Source organism: Ceraceosorus guamensis (assembly GCF_003144195.1).
Source record: "Ceraceosorus guamensis strain MCA 4658 unplaced genomic scaffold IE81scaffold_17, whole genome shotgun sequence".
NCBI classification, from domain to species: domain Eukaryota; kingdom Fungi; phylum Basidiomycota; class Exobasidiomycetes; order Ceraceosorales; family Ceraceosoraceae; genus Ceraceosorus; species Ceraceosorus guamensis.
In genome coordinates, this window is record NW_020290012.1 from 274,400 (window position 1) to 298,263 (window position 23,864).

Below are 23,864 nucleotides of genomic sequence, written 5' to 3' on the forward strand. Positions count from 1 at the left end.
GCTTGGAACGGCATCTAGAGAGTGGATGGGAGGCAGCAAGGTGGAAGCTGCCAGTCGGTGTGGAGCTTTCGCAGCATGTATAGTCCATCAGTGAATTGGGAGTTGCTCGCCTGTCTCCGGGGCATGCAGCGCGATCAAGGGTCTCACCGCCGCGGGCAGCAAGCAGCAGCCTATGCAGGCCAAAATAGCTCCGCGCGACCTCAACTTACGATCGCGCTCCTGCCTGCCATCGCCCTCACCTCGCGCGCACCGACGGCACCTCTGGCAGTGAATCACTGAATCTTACGGTGGCACCACGCACGAATTCGGATCTTCTGATCCAGCGCCCAACTCAGAGACCCTCAACGCAGTAGCGGCAGACACAGTCTCGGCGAGCGTTCAAAGTTGCCACGATCCACTCTCTCGCTCAGGAACGTCCTGCATGTCTAAAGCAACCTGAACGGCAGGGTAAAAAGGTTTGACACGGGCATTCTAAAGCAGCGTGTTATTGTACATGATGGAGCACGAGCAGCTGCGCGTTTGACATGTTGCAAATGGCTGCAGGATAGGAACAGATAGGAGGGCGAGCATGGAGAGAGAGAGAGAAGAGAGAGAGAGAGAGAGCAGATCGCATCGCAAGTGTCTGGGCAACGCGCAACAAAAAGGTAAATCAGGCATGCACAGCTTGTCGGGCAGCTTTCGGCGTCAAATCGTTGGCGCTTTCCAGATCAGAGTGCATCGCAGCGTCCATCACCTGCTCGACCGATGCATGCTGCTCATCCCCGTTCTGGATGGCAGAGGCGCGGCGACCTCCGCTGCCATGATCGTCTCCTGCTGCTCCGACTTCAGTTGCAGCTCCCCGAGCTTGAGCTGGCGTTTGGCCCAAGGCAAAGTCCCGCGCGATCCTTGAATATTGCGGTGAGCCTTCAGGTGAGGACCATATCCACTGTCCAGACGAGTGACGATCAGACGAGCTGAAAGCTGGAGAGCACGGAGCGCATGCAGGCTTGAGAAGCGCGCCGCCCGGAAGGCATGTTGCTTGTAGGTTGCCCCAACCAGCCCCGTGGTAGCCCTTTCGAGCCGCCTCGTCCGGCGATATGCCGACAGCGCCACGCAGCACCCTCGCTCTTGGCTTTTGTTGTGGCAGCTTGGCCGGGCTCGGCTTGTTCCAGCCATGCGCACCCTCGTGCGATTCAAGAGCCTCGCCAGCTTTCTTCCCAGAGCCTGCCATATCCTCCCTGGACACTCCTTGAGCCGCAGAAAGCGTTTGCTCCATCGTCTCGCCTTGCGCTTCCTGATTACTGAGTAGCTTAGTCCCACCCACGATTCCTGCATCACTCGCGCGGTCCGTTGTGAACACATCATCACCCTTCTTGATGGCCCCTTTGTTGCGTTGGGACTGCGCGGTGGTCGAGCCGGAGAATTGCCTGTCTCGCTCTCGCGAAGGAGAAATGGATCGTGGGCTAGCCGTCACCTCGCGATCTTTGACCACAGCAGGTGCCTGCGGAAAGACGGGACTTGTGCGATGGCTCTCTCGAACGTCACTGTCAGTCGAGCCAGACCCTTTTGCATTAGGCTCTGTAAAGCTGTTGGTATCCCAGTGTACAGAATGCGGTCTCGATGAACCGCGTTTCGACTGTCCGTCGGTGTATTCGCTGCTTGTCGTGCTTGTGCTGTTTCGCTTTTGCAAACCTGTTGCACCACCAGCTGCGGCCGCTCGAGAGCCTTTGCGCGAGCGCGGATCCGTACTTAGTATAGGTCGCACAGAAGACAAGCTTGACCCGGAGCCTTGCGACGTGACGCCCGAGTCTTTGGAATCGGGTTTGGCAGCAATTTGGGATTCTTTCGCGCCCGCAGGTTTTGTCGTAGGGGCAGAGGAATCCTCATCAGCGCTAATGATGGTTGTCAAGCGGTTCGCCAAGGTCTCGTCAGCCCCGTAATGGCTTCCTTGCGTGACAGTCTCCGCTGGTGATGCGAGCGCCGTGGGGATACTACGGTATCCTTGCGCCTCGGTACTGTCTACTGGAGATTGAGCGGGAGATATCGCGTCGTAATGCTCTGGCTTTGGCGCTCCGGCCATGGCCCTAAGATCTTCCGCATCGCGTTCCTTCTCTTCCGCTGCCCGCCGCTCGCTTGCCCGCGTGGATCCATCGCCGCTTCGACCTTGCTTCGAGGACGGCGTCTTGGCGCCTGCGCGACCCCCAGAATCTCGTTGGACTTTGTCCGCACGGCTGACGGTCGATTGAAGCATGAGCACTGCGTTGCTAGCAGGACCAGGGTGACTAAGGAAAAGGAGCACAAGAGGATCAGCAAGAGTGCTTGTCTCTTTCTGAGTATTCAGTGGGGCTCACAAGATAGCATCGATGACCTCCTCGGGTGGTCTGTCGTGATGCGCAGCCCCCGCGAAAGAGAACGCAAGACGGCCAGCACCAGCGCCAGAAACTTTGGAAGCACGCGCGAGCTCTTTGGCAGAAAGCTCCGTTGTGAGATTCGATGCTGGAATGCGTGCATGCCGGGCCACACTTGAGGGGGACCAAGAAGAAAGGGCAGCATTCGGCAGCGAAACGTTGCTACTAGCTGCGGTGTTGTGACCAGACTGGTGGCCGCCGGCACCATCGGAGCTAGAGTCGGTATTGTTGCCAAGGCTGGCAGCTGCACCATCTAGCAGACTTCCGAGACCTCCGACGGGCAGGCCTACCCGTATAGAGGGTACCGCAAAATCGGGCAATCCGCCAACGTACGCCATCTCGATCGTCAGCTTGAGAGTAGCATTCGTCCGGCTTTCCGAGAGCAAGTATCTTCGAGTTTCCGATCGGTACGGGGCGACGTGGCCACCATGACCATGACCATGCTGGTGTTGGTGGTGATGTGCGTGATGGTGCGGATGGTGATGGTGATGGTGGTGATGGTGGTGGTGCTTGGGGACTGTCGGTGCATACTCTGCGAGATTGATGACAACAAACCCCAAGCGATGAAGTGTTTCGCCGTGATTACTCGAGGCGTCAGTGCTTACATCCTGTAAGGAAAGCACATTGAGATGAGCGGTGTCTCAAAGCTTGGAATACACTCCGCGCCTAGCATTCGAAACTTGGGCGCCTGAACATCTTTGCTGTCAAACCACTCACCGTTTTGACGCTGATGCGAAGCTCACTGGAAGCGAGTAGGCCGACAGAAGCATCATGTCCTTCTGGCGCACCTTGATTGGTACGCAGACTTCGGGAGCTATGGCTCTTGTGGAGGCGACCATTGCTCTTTGCTGGCTCCCCATACGGCGACAGATGCGTGCTAAACCCTTCCTTCGAGGTTCCGGCACTGGCCGGCGGGTAGTTTGCGCTAGAGGTAGAGCCACCAGAAGCGTTGCGTGGCTTCTCCACAGTCATGCGCAGCCCCGTCTCTACTACTCTCTCCCAAGAGGCACAATGATCGCGCACTCTCGTAAAATGCGTCTCTCCCCTCGGCTCGGAAATTTGCATCTCAGTGGCTGCGGAGCTGCTCTTAGCAGCGAGAGATGCTGCAGGTGCCTGCTTGGGCGAATCCTCGGGTCTGCTTCTGGACGTGTGTCGATCCGAGCTGTCTCGCGGACTGCTGCCGTGGCGAGGAGAGTCACTGTAAAGACTGGCGTACGCCGAGGCTGGAGAGTTGGCATCCGCTGCAGGTGAATGTCTCGCGCTGGAATCAGCCGACCGTTTGCCTGGCAGCACTTTGGATAGGAAGCCCTTGGAAGACGTAGCCGCTTCTGTCCGACTACCAAACGCCTCTGCGTGGCCTCGAAGTCCAGCATTGGTGCTCGCAGCATCGAGGGTAGGATCATCTTCCTCAGCTGTGCTTTCTCGGTGGTGAGTCCCTTTGGATGCAGCGTCGTCTTCCTCTACCTCTTCGGCGGCGCTTTTGACCTTGCCTTTCCCTTTGCTATTGGCGTGTGTGTTGAGTTGGGGTAGATGATGCGCACCTGGGATGTGCGGACCTCCACCATGTGCGTTCCGAATTTTCCATCTGGCCTGAAAGTTGCCGCTGACGAGAGGCACGTTGCTGAGCTCATGGATAGTCACGCGAAGCTGGAAGTAGGCGTGCCGTTGCTGGCCAAAATGGAAGGGCGATAGTAGAGATGTCATCTTGCCCACTTTCTCATCGCTGGCGGCGTCTGCAGATGGCCGCCGCAGTCTGCTGCCTCTATCTAGAGTCAAGGGATGTTGCTGCGAACTGCAATAGAGATGCTGCTGTTCGGCGCGGGAGATTTAGTCTACGAAGATGGTGATGTGAATCATGGTGACTTCAAGTCGGGGCAATGGTGGGTCCGAAGAGCACAACAGCATGACTGTGCGACTGATGGTCAGATCGGAATGGAGATGGGAAAGATGCCTCGTCTTGCTTTGCTGTTCCCTTTGCAGTAGCGTACCGCACCCTGACACCAACCAAGCAAGGCCGTTCGTGGATTCGTGATTCACGATTGATCGATGCAGCATCGGAGTGCACGGCAGCAGGCAAGCCACACACACAAGCACTGTACACAGCTAGCAGATACAAGTAAGTAGGTACACGGGCAGCGAGGGCGCGATCGACCTGCTGCTGCTGCTGAGATACATGTAACGCAGGTCCCGCGTGCGCGTGTCATGCGCGCATGTCATCCCCGCGACGCGCACTCGATCGTGCTGACGTGCTTACCGTACTTCACCCCCTCCACACAGCCTCGATCTGAAGTTACTGTAGGACCCTCGACCGTCGGCTCGTAGCATCCGCTCGATGCCTTGCCTTCCTATTGAGTTGCAGCTCGGCGTTTGGGTGGACTTGGAAGTCAGCTGACGAGAGTGCATGGGGCTGCAAGTCCCGTCGTTCTTCCCGTGGCACCCTCCCGCAACTGCATGATAGCCGAGGTGCACGTCGTTGCAGTAACATCAATCACGAATCATTGAAAATGTTGACGTTTGTATCGGAACCCGGAGCCCGCTTGACGTTCAGCATATGATGATTCGATATCCAAGCATTTTGATTTACGATTGGAGTAGCCCGCTTTTGACTCCAGTCCAACGATGTCACATCAGGCTTCTACAAGTCTCATCCACGTCTCAACATGGCGTTCGTGCCTGGCGTCCACTTCCCCGCCTGCGGTCATGAGATTGCCCTCTGGCTTGCTGCCATGAGTGGACAGCAACGTGAGGGATCATCGATGCTCTCCTGATTTGTCAATTGAATGTCAGGCGGCAGACAGACGCCAGAGCACTCGATACTCGTCAGGTATGTTCCGGATGGGCCAGGTGTTGATGTGTTCAGGGTGCTCAGAGGCCATGCAAGTCGCAGCATCACCGAAAAGGAAAGCAAGCAATGCTGGATGGACAAGAAAGTCGAGTCTCGAGTCTTGGGTCAAAGTCAAGTCGTGAAGAAGGGTCCAGAGTCGTGAGTCTTGAGTCTTTGAGATCAAGAGTCTTGAGTGGATCGAGATTCTACATCACGTGCGCTCGGGAGTTGCAGCGTGCGCTTTTCGTACGAGAGAGCCCTATGCTGAAAGCCACACCAGCGACAGCCGCGAGGGTTGGGGGTGGGGGGACTAAAGCACGCATGATGCAGCTCGGAGGACACCTCCGAGCGCTTTCGACTGCAGCAGACTGCATGCAGGCCCCATGAGATCTGCTTCTTGTGCAGCTTTCTGCTGTCAAGCAGTGCAGTATGGAGAAAGCTTGCCGCCTGTCTACAGTCATGAGTAGCGTGGCAAGAGAGCTCTCCGCAATTGTGAAAGGATGAATTGCTGAGGGGGCGGCTTGAGGAAGAGGCGCTTAAGCAGCACCAGCAGCAGCTGTATGCGCACAGCCTTGCTGCGAGAGAAGACTGCTTTGCAGCCTGCAGCTCCTGCTTCAAACGCATGTTGCTGATCCTGCATGCACACTTTCATTCACATTTTTGGGAGCGCGCGCGATGAAAGCCACGCCACGCCGAACAAGGATGGTGCTGCAACTTTGTGATTTCTAGCTGTTGTTGCTGTGTTTCTGTCAAAATTGCTGGCGGGGCTCAAGTCCCAGTCGCGTGAGTTGACAGCGGCAGCCTCTTTGACTCGGTGACTCAACGCTCCAAATTGACTCAAGTCCACGAGTGTCACCCGTGACTAAATGGGTGTCAAAAGGTGAATCGATCACCGATGGCTATGGTACGAACGCTGCATGCATGCTTGCTACCTTTGTGAGCAAAATGTCGCCCATCCAAGTCGATGCCATCGATGAGCGCCGTCGCCGTGAGAAAGCCCGACAGTCGTGATTACAAGTCAAGAGTTGTGCGCTTTGTCATGGCCGAGGTGCAACTCCCGAGGTACGGTATACGCATCGCTTCAACTGGGTCGGCGGATGGTCACGCGATAAGGATCGCAAGCGCAGCTGTTGTACTCACGACTGTACCAGCTAGGCAGGGGACGCAACACAACAAGATCTCACGCTGGCGGAATGCCCGAAGTGGGTGCGCGAGCGAGTAGAGTACAGCTCCGGTGCAGAAGAGCAGAGCCTAGGCTGGACCTCTTCGCTATACCTTATACTGCACCCAAATTCTGTATGGAGGGACAGGAACGGCGCCACGGCAGAGCAGGCTGGTGATGTTGCATATATGCTGCAGCATGCTGCATGGAGGGGGGAGCGTAGTTGAGCGCGTGCATGCTGCGCGTGCATCTGCTCCGCGTGCACCGATCTTTCGCCGGTAAAGTGCCACGCTCGATCAGCAGCAGTCACAATTCTGCTCGTCCCGACAACCCAGCACAACAACAGTCAGACGAGATGCTGCGATCTTCGCGCCGAGAAGGGCTGGTCAAGAGTGCCCCACCGCCTTTCCGTGAAAATCCTTCCGCCCGGTGCTTGCTCGACTGGCTTGGGGCAGAAGAGATAAAAGGCAGATTCGTAGCTCACAATGCCTGATCCTCTCTACCATCAGCCTCACCAATCAAACACTTGAATCGCTCTGCCAAGGTCTCACCCTTCGTCTAACCTCCAACACACAATCAAGCCCACTCACAGTAGCCCATCTGCTCTCGGGTCACTAGAGAGTAAGCCACTGCCCAACATCTTTGCCAACTCTTTGTGCTCCTGCCGTGAGTATCTTGCCTGTGACCAAAATCGCTCAGATGGCGTCGCCAGCATTGCCGCTCCGTCTTGTGTCGTCGAGCCATGTTCGACGCAAAGGCAAGCGCCAGCTTATTTGGATCCACACGAGCTTACACATTCTTTTGCTGGCTTTCCTCAGACAACACCCACCGTGGCAACAAGCACTCGTGCCCTGCGCCGCTAGAATCAAAGTAATTTGACAAATCCCGAAACAAACTCTTCCAACTTTCTCAAATCTCAAGTCATCACGATGGCCCCTGTCGCATCTGGACCTAACGGCGCTTTCGCCTCCAACGGCGCGCCAGCCCAAGCTGCTCAAGCCCCCATCGATCCCACGGCTGCTCGTCATGAGGACAAGGAGACCATCCGCATCGACTCTCCCAACGTCACTTACAGCGCCGAGGATATCAAGAGTCGCTACGAGTACAACACTACTCACGTCCAGAAGAGCACCAACGCTCAGGGCAAGACCGAGTACGTTGCCAAGCCGGTCAAGAGCACTTATGAGTTCAAGACGGAGACCAAGGTGCCCAAGACTGGTCTCATGCTCGTCGGCTGGGGCGGCAACAATGGTACCACCATCTCAGCTTGCATTCTCGCCAACAAGCACAACATCACGTGGCACAACAAGGAGGGTCTCCAGACTCCCAACTACTACGGCTCGCTCGTGCGCGCCTCGACTATTCGTCTTGGTGAAGACCCCGAGACTGGCAAGGACGTGTACGTTCCTTTCAGTAACCTGCTGCCAACTGTGCACCCCAACGACTTCGTCGTCGGAGGATGGGACATCAGCGGCCACTCGCTCACTGACGCCATGACGCGCGCCAAGGTCCTCGACTATGACCTTCAGCGCCAGGTCGCCCCGTACATGGCCGACATGAAGCCCCTGCCATCGGTTTACTACCCCGACTTCATCGCTGCCAACCAGGGCGAGCGTGCTGACAATGTCATCCCCGGCAATGACAAGGCTGCGCACGTCGAGCACGTCCGCAAGGACATTCGCGACTTCAAACAAGCCAACGGGCTTGACAAGGTCATCGTCGTCTGGACTGCCAACACTGAGCGCTACGCCGAGATCATCCCTGGTGTCAACGACACTGCCGACAACCTTCTCAACGCTGTCAAGAACAGCCATGAGGAGGTCTCGCCTTCGACCATCTTTGCTGTTGCCTGCATCCTCGAGAATGCCCCCTACATCAACGGTGCTCCCCAGAACACCTTCGTTCCTGGTGCCATCCAGCTTGCTGAGCGCCACCGCGCCTTTATCGGCGGCGACGACCTCAAGACTGGTCAGACCAAGGTCAAGAGTGTGATTGCTGATTTCCTCGTGAACGCTGGTATCAAGCCTCTTGGTATCTCCTCTTACAATCACCTGGGCAACAACGACGGCTACAACCTGTCCTCTGCCCGTCAATTCCGCTCCAAGGAGATCTCCAAGGCCAGCGTCGTCGACGACATGGTGTACGCCAACCACCTGCTGTACAAGCGTGGAGCCGAGGCAGACAAGGCGAGCAGCGCCAAGGCTGTTGCTGAGAAGGGCGAGCACCCCGACCACATCGTCGTCATCAAGCACGTTCCTGCTGTTGGCGATCAAAAGGTGGCTATGGACGACTACACTTCCGAGCTCTGCCTCGGCGGTCGCAACCGCCTGTACCTGACCAACTTGTGCGAAGACTCGCTGCTGGCCAGCCCTCTGCTGATCGACTTGGCCATCATGGCTGAGCTATGCACTCGCGTGACCTACTCGGCGCGCGAGGGACCTGCAGCCGACAGCCCTGCCAAGCCAGAGGAGTTCCAGAGCCTGTACTCTGTCCTCAGCTTGCTCAGCTACTCTCTCAAGGCTCCCGTTGTCAAGCCCGGTAGCGACGTTGTCAACTCTCTCGCTCGTCAACGCTCTGCCGTCACCAACTTTATGCGCGCTTGCGTTGGTCTCCAGCCGGAGAACGACCTGCTCCTCTCTCAGCGCCTTTGGTAAGGAACATCTTCGCCGCTCGCCGTCAGCTGCTAGCGCAAGTGCTCTGCATAAGGAGGAGCTTCTCGCCCGTTCTTTCACGATTCCTTAGCTCTTGTAAATGACACAATTCAACTATCCTTGTCATGTGACTTTCATAAGATTCGACTTGTTTTTCGGCTCATTTGATGTGTCAATTTTGCGTGGAGCGCATGCGTTGGCGCGACCAACCGAGAGAGTACTGTAGACAGAGCCCGGACCTGCGCTATAGCAAGTGTCTCACATCTGAAGTGAAGGTAAAAGTGGATACATGAGCGAGCGAGGAACGCGTCGCCGATTTATTTCTTTCACGATTCGCCTGTTGCGACGTGCAAGCGAGCCAACTCTTTTCTACACTCATCCCTGCTCCACCGCACCGAGACGCGCCTTTGCAATCGTGAATGCATACGACACGCCGATCGGTATGGCAGAGGAGGCAGACAGATGAGCGAGCCTAGCCCATCCGCTGTGGCGCCTGCGCTACTACTAGAGAAGCGTGGTCGTGCAGCAGCAGTGCGATTGAACTCTGCTGCTCGGCAAGTTCGAGACGCACTACTGCACCCACAACGCGCCGCTACACACTCTTTGCTCGCCTCTCTAGCCATCGACCCATCGACTTTTCGGGCACGGGAACCAGCGCGCGCATCTGGCACATGCGAGCAAGAAGGCAGAGGAGAGGATGGAGATCGAGATGACGAGCCACAGGATAGTCCTCGGCGAGCTTGCGCGAGCACACCTGTCTTGACGAGACGTGCGAAGCGAAAGACTGGACCTTGTAGAGAGGAGATGCGACTTGCGCAGCAGCGGCAGCGGCCCATGCTGCTCCAACCCCGCGAGATCAAGCGTGCAAAAGGCGAGCTTGAGGGCAAGCTGATTGACAATGTGGACAAGAAAGAGCGGAGAAGAGTAGAGTCGGATCGGATCAAATTGGGAAAGGTCATGATCGGATCGGATGCTTCGAGAGTGCTTGAATGCTCCGAGACCTCTGAGACTCTCGCGACCGCTCGTCGGCGTCGGAAGAAGGCTAAACGCTCGACGAAGCAAGCTTTCGACACCAAGCTGCTCGATAAGACGCAGCAAGAGCAGCATCAGGAGCCTGAGCGGCATCTCGAGCAGCATGACGTCGGCCAGGTGCACGAAGCAGCGATCGAGTGGATGCACCAAGCTCCAGAAGCCTGGGCCATCAATGTCGACACCTTTGCGCTCGCAGTGCCCGTTTTTCCGCTCAAAGCTCACACCTTTATCAGCCAAGGCGGATATGCTAGAGGACTGAGACTCGGCTTTCATCGCGACTTGACCATTTTGCATGCTTGGAGCGTCGACGAGCAAAGCATCGTGCTGCGGTATCGCTTCGCACCGCCTTCGGCCCGTCGTCAAGCTTGTTGGTCGGACGAGACGCCTGTGAAGCAAAAGTTGCAAGGACTCGCACGACCGCTCGCGCTCCTTAAGTCGTACGAGCAAGAATCGCAGGTCTGTCTTTTTCTTCAGAGGATAAAAAGGGCATCTTCAGCATCCTCATCCCAGCTCAGCTTTGCGTCATCAGACGGGGAGAGATTTCTGCAAACGCTTTTGCCCGACGGTGTCGATGTGGTACTGCTTGGCAGATTCCTCATCACGGATTGCCACCTTGTGGAGCATCAGACTCAAGGTGAGGCGTGGCATCTGCGTCTCACCTTCAAGTGGAGCAAGAGCCAGGGCGAGCCGTGGTTCCATGCCTCAATGACGCCAAGAGAGCACAACGCCAGTTTCGAGGGAAAAGACAGCAATTGGACTCCATCAGCATCTGAACAACGTTTCGACAGGTGCAGCTTGTACCCTCCCTTGTACGTGATGCCGCCGACGCACAGCCAAAGCGGCTTTTCGGGAAGTCCAGTCCCTACGCTCTGCTCTTCGATCATCTGTCCAGCGTGCGGATGCGCGACTCCTCGACTTTACTGGACAGGCTGGACGTGTCCCAATTGCAAACGCGACTTTTCCGCCCCTGCGCTGATGGTGAAGCGAGATGTGTACATGGGACGCCTTCGACTGAGATATCAAGGTCCGCGCATGGACAACGGGCATTGCACTGTGGATCTTCAAGCGCAAATAAAGCACGCTGCGACAGTCTGGTCCGACGGCATCAAATCCGTCACCTACGCCAACAGACCCACTCGGCCCACGACTGCGAACGGTGCAAGCAAGCTGCTGGGCCATACTCACACTAAAGCAGCAGCAGCAGCAGCAGCAGCAGCAGCGCCTTTGATGCATCACTTTTTGGCCAGCGGAACGTGGCTGGATCGAGCAGACGATCTGCTAGAAAGGTTGATTGCGCGCGATATGCCTTACGAACGCGGATCAAGCTCTTCTCGAGAGACTGCCAATCTTTACGTTTCGCGCGTATGCGGCGTGAAAGCGGATTGCCAGCAGTCGTCCCCGCAAGGACTATACACGTCCACACTTTTGGACTTGCAACGGGCACCCGAAGTTTTTCTGGATGTGGCGCAGTATGCCGACGATGCGACCAGACGCTTCGCAGAGAGACCCAGGAATGCGATCGATGATGCGACGATTTGTGTGGGGGTCAAGATGGACCTGCAGCCGCTCGAACATGCTGACTTGGATGGCTGGCTACAATTGGCCCATTTCGGTAGCGATGCGCACATCACCCTTTCCCGCAAACCTGATGCCCTCAGCAGTAGCTCGACCGGCAACCCTGCCCAGCACACACGTGGCGCGTCGGGCCCTCGGCCCCGGTCTCGAGTGATCGCCACTTGGCAATTGGACCATGGAGATGTGCTCTTTGTCCAGGATTGCAAGAGCCTCGGCCAAGATTACGAGCTGAGATTTCATGGCAAAGTGGGACTGTCCATCTTGGCTTTGTGCAGATACCTTGCTCCTTCTCCATGAATACATGCGTGGGGCTTGATTTTTTGTGCACTGCGACTGGATATAGCGCCGCTGTCCTGCTTTGAACGTCTTGCACGATGCAAAACGTGTGCATTGTGAAGAGCATGGCATGCAACATTCGCGCATCCTGTCCTATTCGTGAGTGCTGCTGCTGCTGACGATCTTGAGAAGCAGATGAGCGATGGGGGCACGGCAGGCGATACGCGTATTGTTTGTTCATGATTTGCGGCCGCGCAACGACTCCACATGATGTTCGATCGAGCGGTGCGCGTACCGCAACAGCGCAGTCCCACCACAGTCAAGCATGCATCGAACTTTACGCTTCAAGGGAAAACAAAGGTGGGAAAGGCTGGGGGGAAAATCCACGCTTGATGGGTCGGGGTCCCGCTTTCGAGCTTCCCTTTCATACCATTATCCTCGACTTGACCTTCGCTCTTGTTTGGTGGGGAAACACAGAGCTAGAAAGGTGTCCCCTTTGTCGGACTTTTTTACGAGATGCCAGCGATTGGACCTTCCTTGCCACCTCATCTCGCCAAGCGGGACATCGCTGACAAGGAAGATGTCTCTTTGACATCCGTCCAAGACCCATCGGACGGCGCAGATGATCAGCTTCGACCAGCTTCGGCGTCAGCTGCTGCCGCAGCAGCAGCCGCCGCTGCCGCCGCCGCTTCTGATTCCGGAATGATTGGATTCGCAATGCCAAGTACGGCCGTGGAGCAGGAGCCGTTGAAGGGAGCAGGTGCGGAAATGAGTCAGGAGGAAGAAGAGCCAGAGACTAGTATAGCTATTCACGACGAGGATGAATGGGTCAAAGGTACAACGCAAGCTGGCTCTTCGGCCAGCAAGAAGGGAGCCGAATTAAGCGAAGGTGCGCGTCGCTTTTTGCAGAGGGAACAACGTATGCGCCAAGCTGCTGCTTCGGATCAGAAGCAATCGGTCCTGAGCGCGCCGCCAAAGAGGGACGATTGGATGTTGAGACCACCTTCGCCAAAATCTTTGGCTGCTCAGCTAGGTGCTGATCCCAGCTCGGCTCTCAAGGCTAGAGGTTTCAGTCAAGCAGGAAGAGTCCAGTCCAAAGGAGGCGCATCCGGTGTGAATGTTGGCGATGATGGGAGTTTGTGGACGGAGACGCCGGCTGAACGAGAACAGAGAGTCAGGGAGGAAGAGCTGGGTATACGTGGACGTAAAGCGTTAGGGGAAGAGAGCAGTGTGACCTTGAAGCAGGAACAGGAGAGACAAAGGGAAAAAGAAAAGGAGGAAGAGATACGTCGAGCGATTCGGGATCATGTGAGTCTTTCGATAGCTGCGCTCGGGGCCATCGCTGTCAAGCTTTGCAGTCTGGCCATTATTGTTCAGCATTTCGGTCTGAGCATTGTGAAACACATTTTGATTTTCAGGACCCGGCTCGCGGCACGTCGTTGCTGGAGCAACACAGACAAGCAAGGGTTGCCGAGATGAAAGCGGATGCCGAAAAAGGAAAAGACAGGGGCAAGGCCAGCTCGTCTCCTCGTCATCGAGGAGAGCATCACGATCGGCACCGCTCCGAGCGACGTCGTCGAAGTAGATCGTACAGTGAAAGCGAGAGCGAGGATGCTGCAGAAGAAAGAAGGAGGCGCGAAAGAAGAAGAGAGCGAGAGCGGAGTCGATCGCCACGTCGAAGCACTGGCAAGTCGAGGCATCGAGAGCGGTCGCGCTCTCCCTCCGTCTCACGATTAGATATCGAGGAAGAAGAGCGCAGACGGCGGCGGAAGAGGAAAGAGCGAGAACATAAAGAGGAAAAGGAGGCGAGGAGAGCGCAAAGAAAAGCCGAAAAGGCCCGGGAAGCGGAGAAGGCGGCTGCCAAGCAACGGAGGGTCAAGGAAGAGAAGGAGAAAGCAGCGCCGGTGGTTTGGGACAGGGACGCTGTTTTGGGACAGAGCGGCAAGATGTTTGACGATAAGAAGAGAGCGGCCATGATCCGAGACGCTGCAGGATTGCGTGACCGCTTCGGCACATCATCCAGCGGTGCCTTTCTCAAATAGGAGACACGATCTCACACATGCTTGCGCCAGACCGCTGCCATGTTCTGCGAGTGAATGCTATTGCGTTTCTTACTGTTACAATGAGTGTAGTGCTGAGTGCCAAGGCACATCGCCAAACAGATTTTGTGCCCCCATCCACGCTCCAGGTCAACCCTGACCGTTGCACCACGTCGCTCCCGTCTTCAATTCGAATATCACTTCATGTCGCCGGCAGCATCACTCTCAGCGGAAGGCTGCGCTGCTTCCCCTTCATTGTTGAGACGCATTGCACCGACTCCATCATCCATTGTAGCTTCCTCATCATCATCGATGCCGAGGAGAGATGCGCCCCTTGCGCGACCGAGACCCAGTCCGAGAGCAGCAGAGTTGCCACTGATGCTCAAGCCGAGCGCACCACTGCCATAACCCGGACCCGAGCCTGATTTGCCAGCAGAGCTAGAAAGCATACCAGGCGAAGGTCCTGCTCCTCCGCTGTAAGCATTGAAAGGCGGCGGACATCCTGTCGGTGTCGAGGGACGTGTGGCAGGACTGCCAGATCGAGAGGATCGACTCGCGCTCATGTGTGGCTGTCCGCTTCCTGCTGCTGATGAGCCTGCTGCACCAGCTCCAATGCTCATGCGAGAAGGAAAATGTGTGGCGAAGTATGATCCACCGCGATTGCCCGAGTTGCCGGGAAGACCGGCCGAAAAACCAATTGTAGGCGACGGAATAGAAAGGGGCGTCGGATTAGGAAGCCCTGAGGTCGTCGCCGCGCCCAGAGCAGAGCTTGCCGGGGTAGCAGACAAGCTTGGACTGATGAGAGGATGTGTCGCGCCGCTGCCAAGAATCAACGTAGCTGGGCTGACGGCGCGACGCTTATATGCGCTTGAAGTATAGGGATCGAAGCGCTCATCTGCTCCCATCTTTCTCTTGGCCGACCTGCCTACAAAGCCTGGCGACCCGTTAGCACTGACACCCGTTGCGCTCATCATGCCAGCCAAAGAAAGGGGTCCGGGCATCCCTTGATCAGCGTCGACTGAGCCTGTAGACATGGCGCCAGGCGTTCTTGCTCGACGTAGTCTCTCCGAGCCTGGCGACTGTCGCGTTTTGACATCCCTAAAGCCCATCCAAAGTGATCCGCGCTTGGTCGCGGACGGGGCGCTCGACGCCAGGCCACTCTTGACCGGGTCCGTCGAATCGTCGAGGTCTCCAGCTGAATTGTTGGCCTCTCGGAGCTCTTTCTCCTCATCGGTATCGTGTCCCCGCGCTTGGTAGCTGGTAGACATACCGAGGTCGTCATCACTCGTAGCAGAATCTGCGTTCTCTGCATCGCCATCCCGGCTAGGCGACATCGAAGTGTCCCTTCCGTTTCTCCGGCCGAAGCCAAAACCTTTGCTGTTGATGCCGCGAAATGCATCGAATGGCGGTCCAGCTCGCGAAGCAGCAGGGTCGAAGATGTTGCGCGAGATGGGTGGCATTACTGGTCCGTCTTCGCCGCACAACTTTCGTGCAAGTTTTGCTTCGGATGCTACTTCGCTGTCTGTAGGCCTTGATTCATCCTGCAATGTGGCAGCAACTCGCATGATGGATCGATCTCTCGGCTGTGCGTACGTCGTGAAAGCGAGGATGAGCTACCAAATCAAAGCGCGGATCCTCGGGAAGGCATTGTAGCTTGGACATACCGTCAGATTGCTCCTGCGCACCGCCCTGCGCACCACTCCACTTCTGATGCCCGAGCTATGCGGCGTTCCACTACTTGAAGATGCTGATGTGCTTCCACGTCCGGTAGGCGGATCAAGCGCGGTGTTTCCCGTCGCACTCGCGGGTGCTGCAATGCCTGCCGTTGACGAGTCCCGGCCATCTAAGATTCCACCAGAAGTGGTCCTGATAGAAGAGATGGGCGAGTCAGACCTGCGAGCGCGGTCCGCTGTCGGGCTCAGCGATGCCATGTCCACCATATCGTAGTCGCTGCTGCTGACCATCGTCTCATTTCCGTGCCTGCCAGTGTCCTCGTCGGACATTACTACTGGACTTCGAGATCGACGTCGAGTCCCATCAATAGGGGAGATGTCGTCCATACTCTCAATCGCAGGTGCGAGGGGCCCTTCGTTCCAAAACATGGAGTGGCTAGCAGCAGAGCTCAAAGGTGACGCTGAACCTGACGCAGAGTCTCGAGAACTTGGCGAGGCTGCATGCCCCCTGCCACCTCTACTCGAGGTTCTCCGTCTTTGCAGCGCCGCGAGCGCGGGCGAAGAGCTTGACACGAAACTGGAGGGCATCGTCGTGAGCTGAGGCGGAGGCTGACCTCTTGCTCGAAGGTGCAAAGCCTCAGGTGATGCAGGAACTGGGATCTCCTCATCGGCGTCCATTGGCGCGTCACCCTCCTGACCTCGTCCTGACGAGATGGAGTCTGTTTGCCCCTCGTACATTTCTCCAGCAGGGTTGACCTCCTCTTTGCTGCTTGCTTCCGGCTCCCCCAGCCCCGAGATAACTTCACTGCCCAATGTGCTGGCTCTGCGCAGCCTCCCGCTCCTGCCATGCCCACCGCTCTGGCCCATTGCCTCAGCAGCGGCCGCCCTGCGAACAAGAGGATGAGGATGCGCATGCGACGTGGCATGTTCTGACTGGTCCAACACTTGATTCCTCGATGTGAAGCCCGCCGCTGTGCCGGTACCGAGCGATGCATATGGGATATTGATGGGGCTAGCCGAACCTGTGCCAACCACTGAAGTATCTGCGCTCTGATCACCAGACAATAGGCTTGGACTGGAAGCTCGACCATGTCCACGAAGCCTGAAATCCGCTGGCTGGGTTGCAAAGACACCTCGATGACCGGGCGTAGATGTCGAAGTTAGACGAGATGAGGAGCTCTTCTGATCGTCGGTACTGTGCTCCGCCGTTATGCCGATCTCAGCATTTGCATCCTGTGATGCGGGCATCATCTGTGCTGAACTTCGGCCCGGCACAGACTACCGGCGTTGATTGCTTCGGAAGCAGGCTGAGAGCAAATCGCTTCGGACGATGTTGTTCGTATTCGCGAATCTTAGCAAAGGTGAGTCCTGCCACCAGTCGCTTGTGCGAGGTGAGAGTGCGATCTCACTCGACGGGCGCACCGATCGAGCATGTTGCTGAGATCGCCTCAGCTGGAAGGCAAGCGAATTGAGAGTCGAGAGCAGAGGTTGGGAGAAAAGGAGAGTCTCTGCTCTGTCGGAGGGTTACGATCGCTGCGCGGTACCTTCGCCTGATATTGTGATGTAGCTCTGTGGAGTGGTGACCATGAGAGCAGGCGCGAATGAACGGCGCAAGACTCGTGAATCAAGAATGCTAGAGGCACGTAGTCGGGACAGCACAGCACGGAGCCAGTCACGGACGAGCGCGCGCGCGACGCCAGCTTCACGTTCAAGCTGCGGCCACCTTTCCTGCCTGTGTAGTAACAATTTCAAACTGGTTCTTCGTCAGAAGTTTTGCTGCGAGCCCTGAGTTGTCATGTGGATTCTTGGTACCTTGCCAGCTCAACATCAGACCAGCGAACGTGAGATATTAGCCTGTCCGACCGGCCAGGCAGCTTGATCCTCACAAGAGTCTGCATCTGATTTACGCGTGCTTGGCAGCGCGAAATGTCCGAAACACAAGGGGCTCTTCACAGCACAAAGCTAATCACGACCGCGTCACTGAAACTCGAGCTCTGTTGCTCTGACGTTGCTTCAGCATTGGTGCCTAGCAGGTCCCGCGCGCTCTCATCATCCACACCAAGTCGTGTGCATCCCAAGAAGGGGACCACACGCGCCCAGTGTGTCGTGCTCCAAGTTGGCGCGTCACATACAGCCAAGCGCACCTACAAAACGCCATCGTCGACAGCCGGTACCTCGACGCCATTCCTTCACCGAAGGTCTTCAGCTACGTCCGTCTTCTTACCGAAGCGCGATTCGTCCAGTAGTCGACGCAAAGGATGGCGCTCCTCTGTCTGGAATGCTAGCTTCTTGTTCTCTCAGCAGTTTGATATCACCTCAAGGGAACGGGCAGCCCCACTTGCGCTTTTGAAGCAGAGCACCAGCCAAGCGGACGTCTTTTCGAGGATAGCAGAAGAGACGTCTTGCTACTGCACACCAACACTTACCCTCTCACGTTTGCACGCTTCCCGACTGCACTCGGAAAAGCTGGCGGTAGGCACCACGCTCGGCTCAGTGAGACGACCTTGCTGACCCCTGAGCAGCCGTTGAGATGACTCGTATGTATTGCTTGACAGCTAATTGGGACTACAGAGGAATGTTCGGATCAGACTTTGTTGCGTCTATCGGTCCCAACACTAGGCCTCGCTCATGTCCACATTGGCCTTAGGGTTGAAGAAAATAGAGTTGTTGCCCCAAGGGAATGCTGTGAAGTGAAGCAGACAGGTCAAGGGGTCAGCGTTGGTCCCATCGCCCACTCGAGTCTGATGATTGGCAACTCTCGCTGCGGCTGTGATGATCGTCAAGCTTCTAAGACCAGAAGTGGGGTAAGCATGCGCCTGATCACTCACGCTTCTTACGAATGTTGTTGTAGTCGTACTGGGTCCTCTCTGGCAGCTGTCCACCGTTCTCCTCAATCTCGTGGTCACGATGATGAATGTGCTCAGCTTCGATGCCGTAGATGTAGATGCCAAGGACGATGGTTCCTGGGATGCACACGTAGTAGAAGATCCTGCGCCAGAGTTCTGCGGACTCTGCATGAGAAGACCAAGATTACGGCAGATGTGTAAGTCGCGAGACGAACCCGACCAGATGGAGGGCAAACGAGCAGAAAAGTTGGGAGCTGACTCACTAGCAGCGTGCTCCTCCTGGTGTCGGCGCTCAGCGATGAAGTCCGCACCAGTGGTGGGATACACGGACTGGAATCGGCGAGAAGTGGTTTGAGCTTGCGAGGCAACGAGAGGGCTGAGCCTTGCGCGCGCACCCGCGCCTAGCCCCGAAGAGCGAACTATAGATCTTGCGAAAGACATCTTGGCAGTTTTGATGCGCAAAAGAACGTTCGATTGCGGTCAGGAAATGGTGTTGTTGTGGTCCTCGGCGGAGCTGGCCTCCTCCTTGGCCCAACTCACGACTGCTGAGACGGAGAGCTTCTACTCGTCGGCGCGCGACGGGTTGGTGATAGCGCGCACAACACTGGCTCGCGTTTCTGCGTCCAACTGACATTTCATCGAGATGATTCTTGCATGCAGTGCGCTAATCACGTGTTAGGAATGTCGTCGTGTTCAGAATCACGTCAATTTACGCGCCTCGAATCTTTCGCGAGCAATGCATAATCTCGAACTGCTGGCCGCCTCAATGGCTGTCATCAGCCTCTTAATTGGCTTCGTGAACAAGGGGTGCTGCAGCTTGGCTGAAGGAACGTTGGATTGCTCGGGACTATGTCTGCAGAGTTAGCTCGCTCACTGCCCAAGGTCAGTCAAAGGTACCTGATGAACGTTGTAGCCCAACTTTTTTGCATGGCACGAAGGTAGCCCGCCAAACTCCCCACCACACCACTAAGGGGTAGTCGTTTTGGAATTGCCGAGCAACCATGCAGGACCCCGTCGTCATTCCTTCTTCTTGAGAATTGCCGCGCTGGCCTAGAAGATGCCGCTGCATGCAATCAGGGGCGGGCTGAGGAATAACGCAAAGCAGCATGCCCCACTCGTGACCTGCTGGGATCATACGCGGACACGGTCCCTTCCTGGGCAAGTCAAGACTGGGTGAATGAATGTGCCGCTGACGCACTCGGCACTTATCGGTATGACGTGCGGCTTGAGATCAAGTTCCTTCTGGGGACCATGCGGACATATTGTGAAGTAAAGGTGTATCTCAGGGCGGTGCGTAACATGAGCTCGACTCTCAACTCGTCATGTAGCAAGTCATCATGCAGGGGTTGGACCAAAACCCAGATAAAGTGGTAGCAGTACTCCTAAGCGTATAGTGGAAGCTCACGCCGCGCTCTTTCTAACAGTGGGAGGGCTCACCTGGCAGGGCCAGAAGCTGATCGGCCGATGAAACTTTCACGCTTGAAACTCAGACAGGAATTTCATATGAGATGTCGGTCGCTGCATGGGAAGAAGTGCCAGTCGCGTGTGCTACACCGGAGCTGGGTGAAGAGCGTGAGAAGAAGCTATATGTAGGTAAAGGACTGGAGTAGACGCACACCAGCACAAGCCAGAGGTGGTACTCAAAACCCGGTCAGGACTCTTGACTGCATGGCGTCCAATTTGATCCTCTTCCCGAATTCTTGGTCCCGCGCGCATGCTGCATACGTAGCTGGAAAACGTTCACCCTGCTTGCATACAGCAAGACCTAGAGCCATGCATATATGCATAGCCCTTCGAGCAAAGTCTGTTTCACTGCTTGACTGCAGACACACAGCTTCTTATACGTCAAGATGGTCCTCGGCGCCTTTCTCGCCTCTAACAAGTGCGGACTGGTCAGTCAGAGCAATCTTGGATGCTGGGGCAACCGCGCGCACCGGCGCGAATGAGTCGCAATTAAGGCGCTCCAAACGGCTGCGATGGAGTTGACGCGATGCGTGCACGAGAATCCACATACGAATTTGGATTTGGATTTGAATCTTGACTGCGACGCCTCTCGTGAACAATCAGAATCGAATCACAATTTGAATTCGGAAAGCTGCGAACCCCGAATTATAATCTTGAATGCAGAACAGTAACAGAAGACTCCTCACATACAAGACTCCAGCTACAGTCAAGAGTAGCCCTACTCGGGACTGCTTAGGCACTCTCGGCGCGCATGAATAGATGACCCAATTGATGCTCCTTGATCAAGCCGGGCTAGCAAGGTTCTCTGCGAGCAAGCCAATTTACGAATAATAATATGAATGCAGGAGGTCAAGCTGTCTCTCGACGGTGAGGGCCGCGCCTTGTCGTGCACTTCCGCCAAGTAGCTCCGGCGTTCTGAGCGCGCGTCGTCAATCAATTGATTGCTGCATTCACATTCACAATTCAAATTAAAATCAGTCAACCAAGCATGAATCAAGAATTGAGCATGTAGCCAGCCACCATGTTTGGAGCGCAACCGAATGCGGCTCTAGACCGTCTCATGTCTGTTTCGTCAGCAGCGCGGTGTGCAGAGGATTGCATATGCCTTCGTAAGGAGCTCACCTCCGTGCATGCTGGTGGTGTGGATGAGCATGTTTCGCTTGAAGAAATCGAGAATGGGGCACGGGAGTCGAAAAGGGAGCGCGAAGCCCACGCATCGGCATAGTCAATGAGCACAGACGTGCGTCGGCAGGAACAGTCAAGAAGTCTTGCCAAGAGAGGGCTCTTTTCACCGCGACCTTGCAGATTGTGGCTCTTCTGTTTGACTTCATTTGCTCTCCTCAATCACGAATCAAGGAACAAGTAGTAGTCGCGTCGATTGCGACTCACGTCTCCACCAGCCGAGCTGGATCACCATGCACGCCTCAATCTCTCAAAGGCTACGGGGCGCGTGCTGTGGATCACCTGCCGTAGCTTGCTTGAAGCGCAGTGCCCGACGTGGCTCGGCGCTCGTCAGCCGAACGCAGCCTCAGCAGGACATGCATGTCTTCCGAGGATGATCGAGCGCGACGGCCAAATGCACATATGCATCAGCAATAGTCGAACAAGAGACTTGATGGTGTGCGTCGCCGGCAGCGGCACAATAACGTCTAATGTATGAGCACCACCTCGACATCATGGCTGGCCCGCTTTAATGGTCCCACACGGACACAGAGGGCCATCGTAGACGCAATTTGAGCCGGTAGGACAAAGCGGAACACAGGGGTCAAAAGGGGGGCTGCGCATGTGGACTTGCGCATCCGCGGCGAAGGAAGTCGTTGTAGGATGGACAAAGAGCGCTCTGGAAGGGGCATGCAACTCAACCAAAAGAGTGTGAAAAGGACTGGGGACTATCTGTGATTTGAAATCACAGAAATATGTATGGAAATCCTCAATTAGTCGTGAGTCTTCATGCAGTCACAGTGTGAGTCAACAATATATGTGACATGCTCTGCGGCCGAGCTGTGCCGGACGGGCTCATGTACCACCCACCCCTATCACACACCAAATTCCGTCGCTGTTTGGCAGACGGCCTTTTCATGCCGCAGATCAGCTACCTATATAGGTATGTATATGTACGTAGGCGAAGGCCGGCTTTGTCTGCACAGCATGGCTGAGCTCGGCATCGATACCAAGCCCTTGTCTTGCCTTTGCACGTCCTGATGTGCAGCAGCCAAGACGAATATTCGCTTCAAAATTGAAAATCACACCGGCCGGCCTTGCCATCACATACCGACGAACTGGCCTGTACAGCCTGCGTATAGTGTGAGCACAGACTTTTTAGCCCCGCCCCGCGCGTATATAGCGCTGACGAGACACCGTATATGAACGCGGAGTGAGTCAGTGAGTGGCGCTTGCTTCGCGAACCTTGAGCAACGAGGCGGTAGCCCGCGGTCGGGCCGCACGCGACGAGAAGTGCTTACCTGTAATTGAGGCTTGGACTAATGTTGCCCTTGCAGCTCGCTAGCTCGCGAATTGGTTCGATTCGAACATGGTGGTGTCAGAGGAGAGGGGTAAGTCTCAGCGGCTACCAAGGACCACGAATTGCACCGAAAGATATGAGCTAAAGTGCTTTGGTGACGAAATGCATGAGTTTTGTGGAGCGGCCTATAGATGCCGCCGTCCGCCCACAGTTTAGCAGGCTCATTCTTGACGACTTTGCTCTGCTCCTACTCGTGACTGTACGCCCGAAATACTCGAGATTGCTGCGTGCAGATCATACAATGAACTGACTGATGACTAGTGGCCATGCAATCACGATGCTATAGGGTCGATTGTGGGGGATGTACGTGCTGCTGCGCCTGTCCTAGCGGGATTTGTGTCCGCTCAGCAAGTAGTTGTCCGAGTGTAGTCTTGAGTGAAACTCGGCTTGCGTCGTCGACGGCACGGGCGATGGTAACGGCACATGCGAAGCTATAGCCGTGAGTTGGGCGGACCGGAGACGAACACAAAACACCGCACCGCGTGCACCGCATAACCTCGCATCGCAGCTGTTCCACCCACGACGAGCAGCGGACTTCTTTCTACTTTTGTTCCACCGCGTCTGCCCGCAATAGGGCGGCTAATTCATTGATCACACAGGATCCATCCAGCCTGCAGCAGCGGCAGCGGCAGCAGCGGCAGCAGCAGCAGCAGCAACTCTTCTTGGCTAGACTCAGGTTTCAAGGAGCACATGTTTCCCGTTCGGTAACGCACTAGGACTTTGGACGCCCGTGTAGGGACCGCAGCCAAAATCTGGTCAGCATGAGTCATTGATGCGCGCTTTACCGATCGGTTGATGACTGACTGCTGTAGGCACTCACTGGCACGCTCATCAGAATCAGGGCTCTTCTGCTCTCAGGTGCAATCAATGGCCCGCCAGCCCGCTTCCGCAACATGCCGTTCAAATTTGTCCCTGCTCCTTGCTTACCGAACACTTTCTCCCACTTGGCCACGTACATGCAAGAAGGCATTCATCGGACCTTGGTCGGCAAGGCCCTCGCACATCCACATTTGTCTTCGACACTTTGCTGAGTCGACCGATGTGTTTCCCTCTTTTCATCTCGAAACGCTGTGTCGGATACTGTGGGCCGTAAAGTGCGACAAGCATCACATCCCTCCGCCCTGTCCCGCCCTATAAGGAGCGCAATCAGGACCCTTCTGGAACCATTGCAGCGGAGTCTGCAGTCCGCGGCTCGTTGTATCATCGCCATTCGCAGTGGCGGCTGGTTCCAGATCGAATCATGCCAGAGACTTGATCTCAACGAATAGCAGCTCTCTCTTCTGAACAAATCTACGAATGATCCTAATCATCCGGTGGAGGTCGATGGCCTTTCCCTCTTCCGACCGGCACCATCCACTCTTCAAAGAAGCGCCAGTGACCATTCCCCCACACTACGGACACTCGCCGGACGAAC

General features: G+C 56.0%; 8 protein-coding genes across 8 annotated transcripts; 4 read left to right on the forward strand and 4 right to left on the reverse strand.

Moving 5' to 3' along the window:
• Positions 1-386: 386 nt before the first annotated feature.
• IE81DRAFT_67496 (hypothetical protein) lies at positions 387-2,889 on the reverse strand. The gene is made up of 2 exons (XM_025517533.1): positions 2,331-2,889; positions 387-2,261 (listed from the first exon to the last, which is right to left on the reverse strand). Exons 1-2 carry the CDS (start codon positions 2,723-2,725, stop codon positions 650-652), a joined length of 2,007 nt encoding a protein of 668 aa, XP_025370904.1. The 5' UTR covers positions 2,726-2,889; the 3' UTR covers positions 387-649.
• IE81DRAFT_67507 (hypothetical protein) lies at positions 2,588-4,171 on the reverse strand. The gene is made up of 2 exons (XM_025517534.1): positions 3,131-4,171; positions 2,588-2,995 (listed from the first exon to the last, which is right to left on the reverse strand). Exons 1-2 carry the CDS (start codon positions 4,089-4,091, stop codon positions 2,982-2,984), a joined length of 975 nt encoding a protein of 324 aa, XP_025370905.1. The 5' UTR covers positions 4,092-4,171; the 3' UTR covers positions 2,588-2,981.
• Positions 4,172-7,302: 3,131 nt separating this feature from the next.
• IE81DRAFT_288366 (putative myo-inositol 1-phosphate synthase) lies at positions 7,303-9,027 on the forward strand (the record flags this gene model as incomplete). Its single annotated transcript, XM_025511758.1, has 1 exon — positions 7,303-9,027. The coding sequence occupies one exon, from the start codon at positions 7,303-7,305 to the stop codon at positions 9,025-9,027; it is 1,725 nt and encodes a 574-aa protein (XP_025370906.1).
• A 352-nt stretch (positions 9,028-9,379) lies between these two features.
• Positions 9,380-11,943, forward strand: IE81DRAFT_322165 (hypothetical protein). The gene has a single exon (XM_025513549.1). It carries the CDS (start codon positions 9,859-9,861, stop codon positions 11,926-11,928), a length of 2,070 nt encoding a protein of 689 aa, XP_025370907.1. The 5' UTR covers positions 9,380-9,858; the 3' UTR covers positions 11,929-11,943.
• A 290-nt stretch (positions 11,944-12,233) lies between these two features.
• IE81DRAFT_322166 (hypothetical protein) lies at positions 12,234-14,068 on the forward strand. The gene is made up of 2 exons (XM_025513550.1): positions 12,234-13,215; positions 13,326-14,068. The coding sequence occupies exons 1-2, from the start codon at positions 12,424-12,426 to the stop codon at positions 13,947-13,949; spliced, it is 1,416 nt and encodes a 471-aa protein (XP_025370908.1). The 5' UTR covers positions 12,234-12,423; the 3' UTR covers positions 13,950-14,068.
• Positions 14,013-16,124, reverse strand: IE81DRAFT_67647 (hypothetical protein). Its single transcript, XM_025517535.1, has 3 exons — positions 15,908-16,124; positions 15,611-15,812; positions 14,013-15,529 (listed from the first exon to the last, which is right to left on the reverse strand). The coding sequence occupies exons 1-3, from the start codon at positions 15,916-15,918 to the stop codon at positions 14,144-14,146; spliced, it is 1,599 nt and encodes a 532-aa protein (XP_025370909.1). The 5' UTR covers positions 15,919-16,124; the 3' UTR covers positions 14,013-14,143.
• Positions 16,125-17,362: 1,238 nt separating this feature from the next.
• On the forward strand, positions 17,363-18,182 carry IE81DRAFT_67725 (hypothetical protein). The gene is made up of 2 exons (XM_025517536.1): positions 17,363-17,460; positions 17,540-18,182. The coding sequence occupies exon 2, from the start codon at positions 17,546-17,548 to the stop codon at positions 18,128-18,130; it is 585 nt and encodes a 194-aa protein (XP_025370910.1). The 5' UTR covers positions 17,363-17,460; positions 17,540-17,545; the 3' UTR covers positions 18,131-18,182.
• Positions 18,183-18,184: 2 nt separating this feature from the next.
• Positions 18,185-18,958, reverse strand: IE81DRAFT_322169 (mitochondrial cytochrome c oxidase subunit VIa). Its single transcript, XM_025513551.1, has 3 exons — positions 18,729-18,958; positions 18,448-18,630; positions 18,185-18,302 (listed from the first exon to the last, which is right to left on the reverse strand). The coding sequence occupies exons 1-3, from the start codon at positions 18,904-18,906 to the stop codon at positions 18,235-18,237; spliced, it is 429 nt and encodes a 142-aa protein (XP_025370911.1). The 5' UTR covers positions 18,907-18,958; the 3' UTR covers positions 18,185-18,234.
• Positions 18,959-23,864: the final 4,906 nt, after the last annotated feature.

What these genes read in the sequence shown, in the direction of transcription:
- IE81DRAFT_67496 (XM_025517533.1), bottom strand. Translation starts at nt 2,725, where the DNA reads ATGGCGTACGTTGGCGGATTGCCCGATTTTGCGGTACCCTCTATACGG. An exon ending in GAGGTCATCGATGCTATCTT is followed by an intron (nt 2,262 to 2,330) that starts GTGAGCCCCACT and finishes CCTTTTCCTTAG; the next exon opens with TCACCCTGGTCCTGCTAGCA.
- IE81DRAFT_67507 (XM_025517534.1), bottom strand. Translation starts at nt 4,091, where the DNA reads ATGACATCTCTACTATCGCCCTTCCATTTTGGCCAGCAACGGCACGCC.
- IE81DRAFT_322165 (XM_025513549.1), top strand. Translation starts at nt 9,859, where the DNA reads ATGCTGCTCCAACCCCGCGAGATCAAGCGTGCAAAAGGCGAGCTTGAG.
- IE81DRAFT_322166 (XM_025513550.1), top strand. Translation starts at nt 12,424, where the DNA reads ATGCCAGCGATTGGACCTTCCTTGCCACCTCATCTCGCCAAGCGGGAC. An exon ending in GTCGAGCGATTCGGGATCAT is followed by an intron (nt 13,216 to 13,325) that starts GTGAGTCTTTCG and finishes TTTGATTTTCAG; the next exon opens with GACCCGGCTCGCGGCACGTC.
- IE81DRAFT_67647 (XM_025517535.1), bottom strand. An exon ending in TGCGCAGGAGCAATCTGACG is followed by an intron (nt 15,530 to 15,610) that starts GTATGTCCAAGC and finishes ACGTACGCACAG; the next exon opens with CCGAGAGATCGATCCATCAT.
- IE81DRAFT_67725 (XM_025517536.1), top strand. Translation starts at nt 17,546, where the DNA reads ATGTCCGAAACACAAGGGGCTCTTCACAGCACAAAGCTAATCACGACC.
- IE81DRAFT_322169 (XM_025513551.1), bottom strand. Translation starts at nt 18,906, where the DNA reads ATGTCTTTCGCAAGATCTATAGTTCGCTCTTCGGGGCTAGGCGCGGGT. An exon ending in CCAGGAGGAGCACGCTGCTA is followed by an intron (nt 18,631 to 18,728) that starts GTGAGTCAGCTC and finishes CTTCTCATGCAG; the next exon opens with AGTCCGCAGAACTCTGGCGC. An exon ending in CAACAACATTCGTAAGAAGC is followed by an intron (nt 18,303 to 18,447) that starts GTGAGTGATCAG and finishes TTCACTTCACAG; the next exon opens with CATTCCCTTGGGGCAACAAC.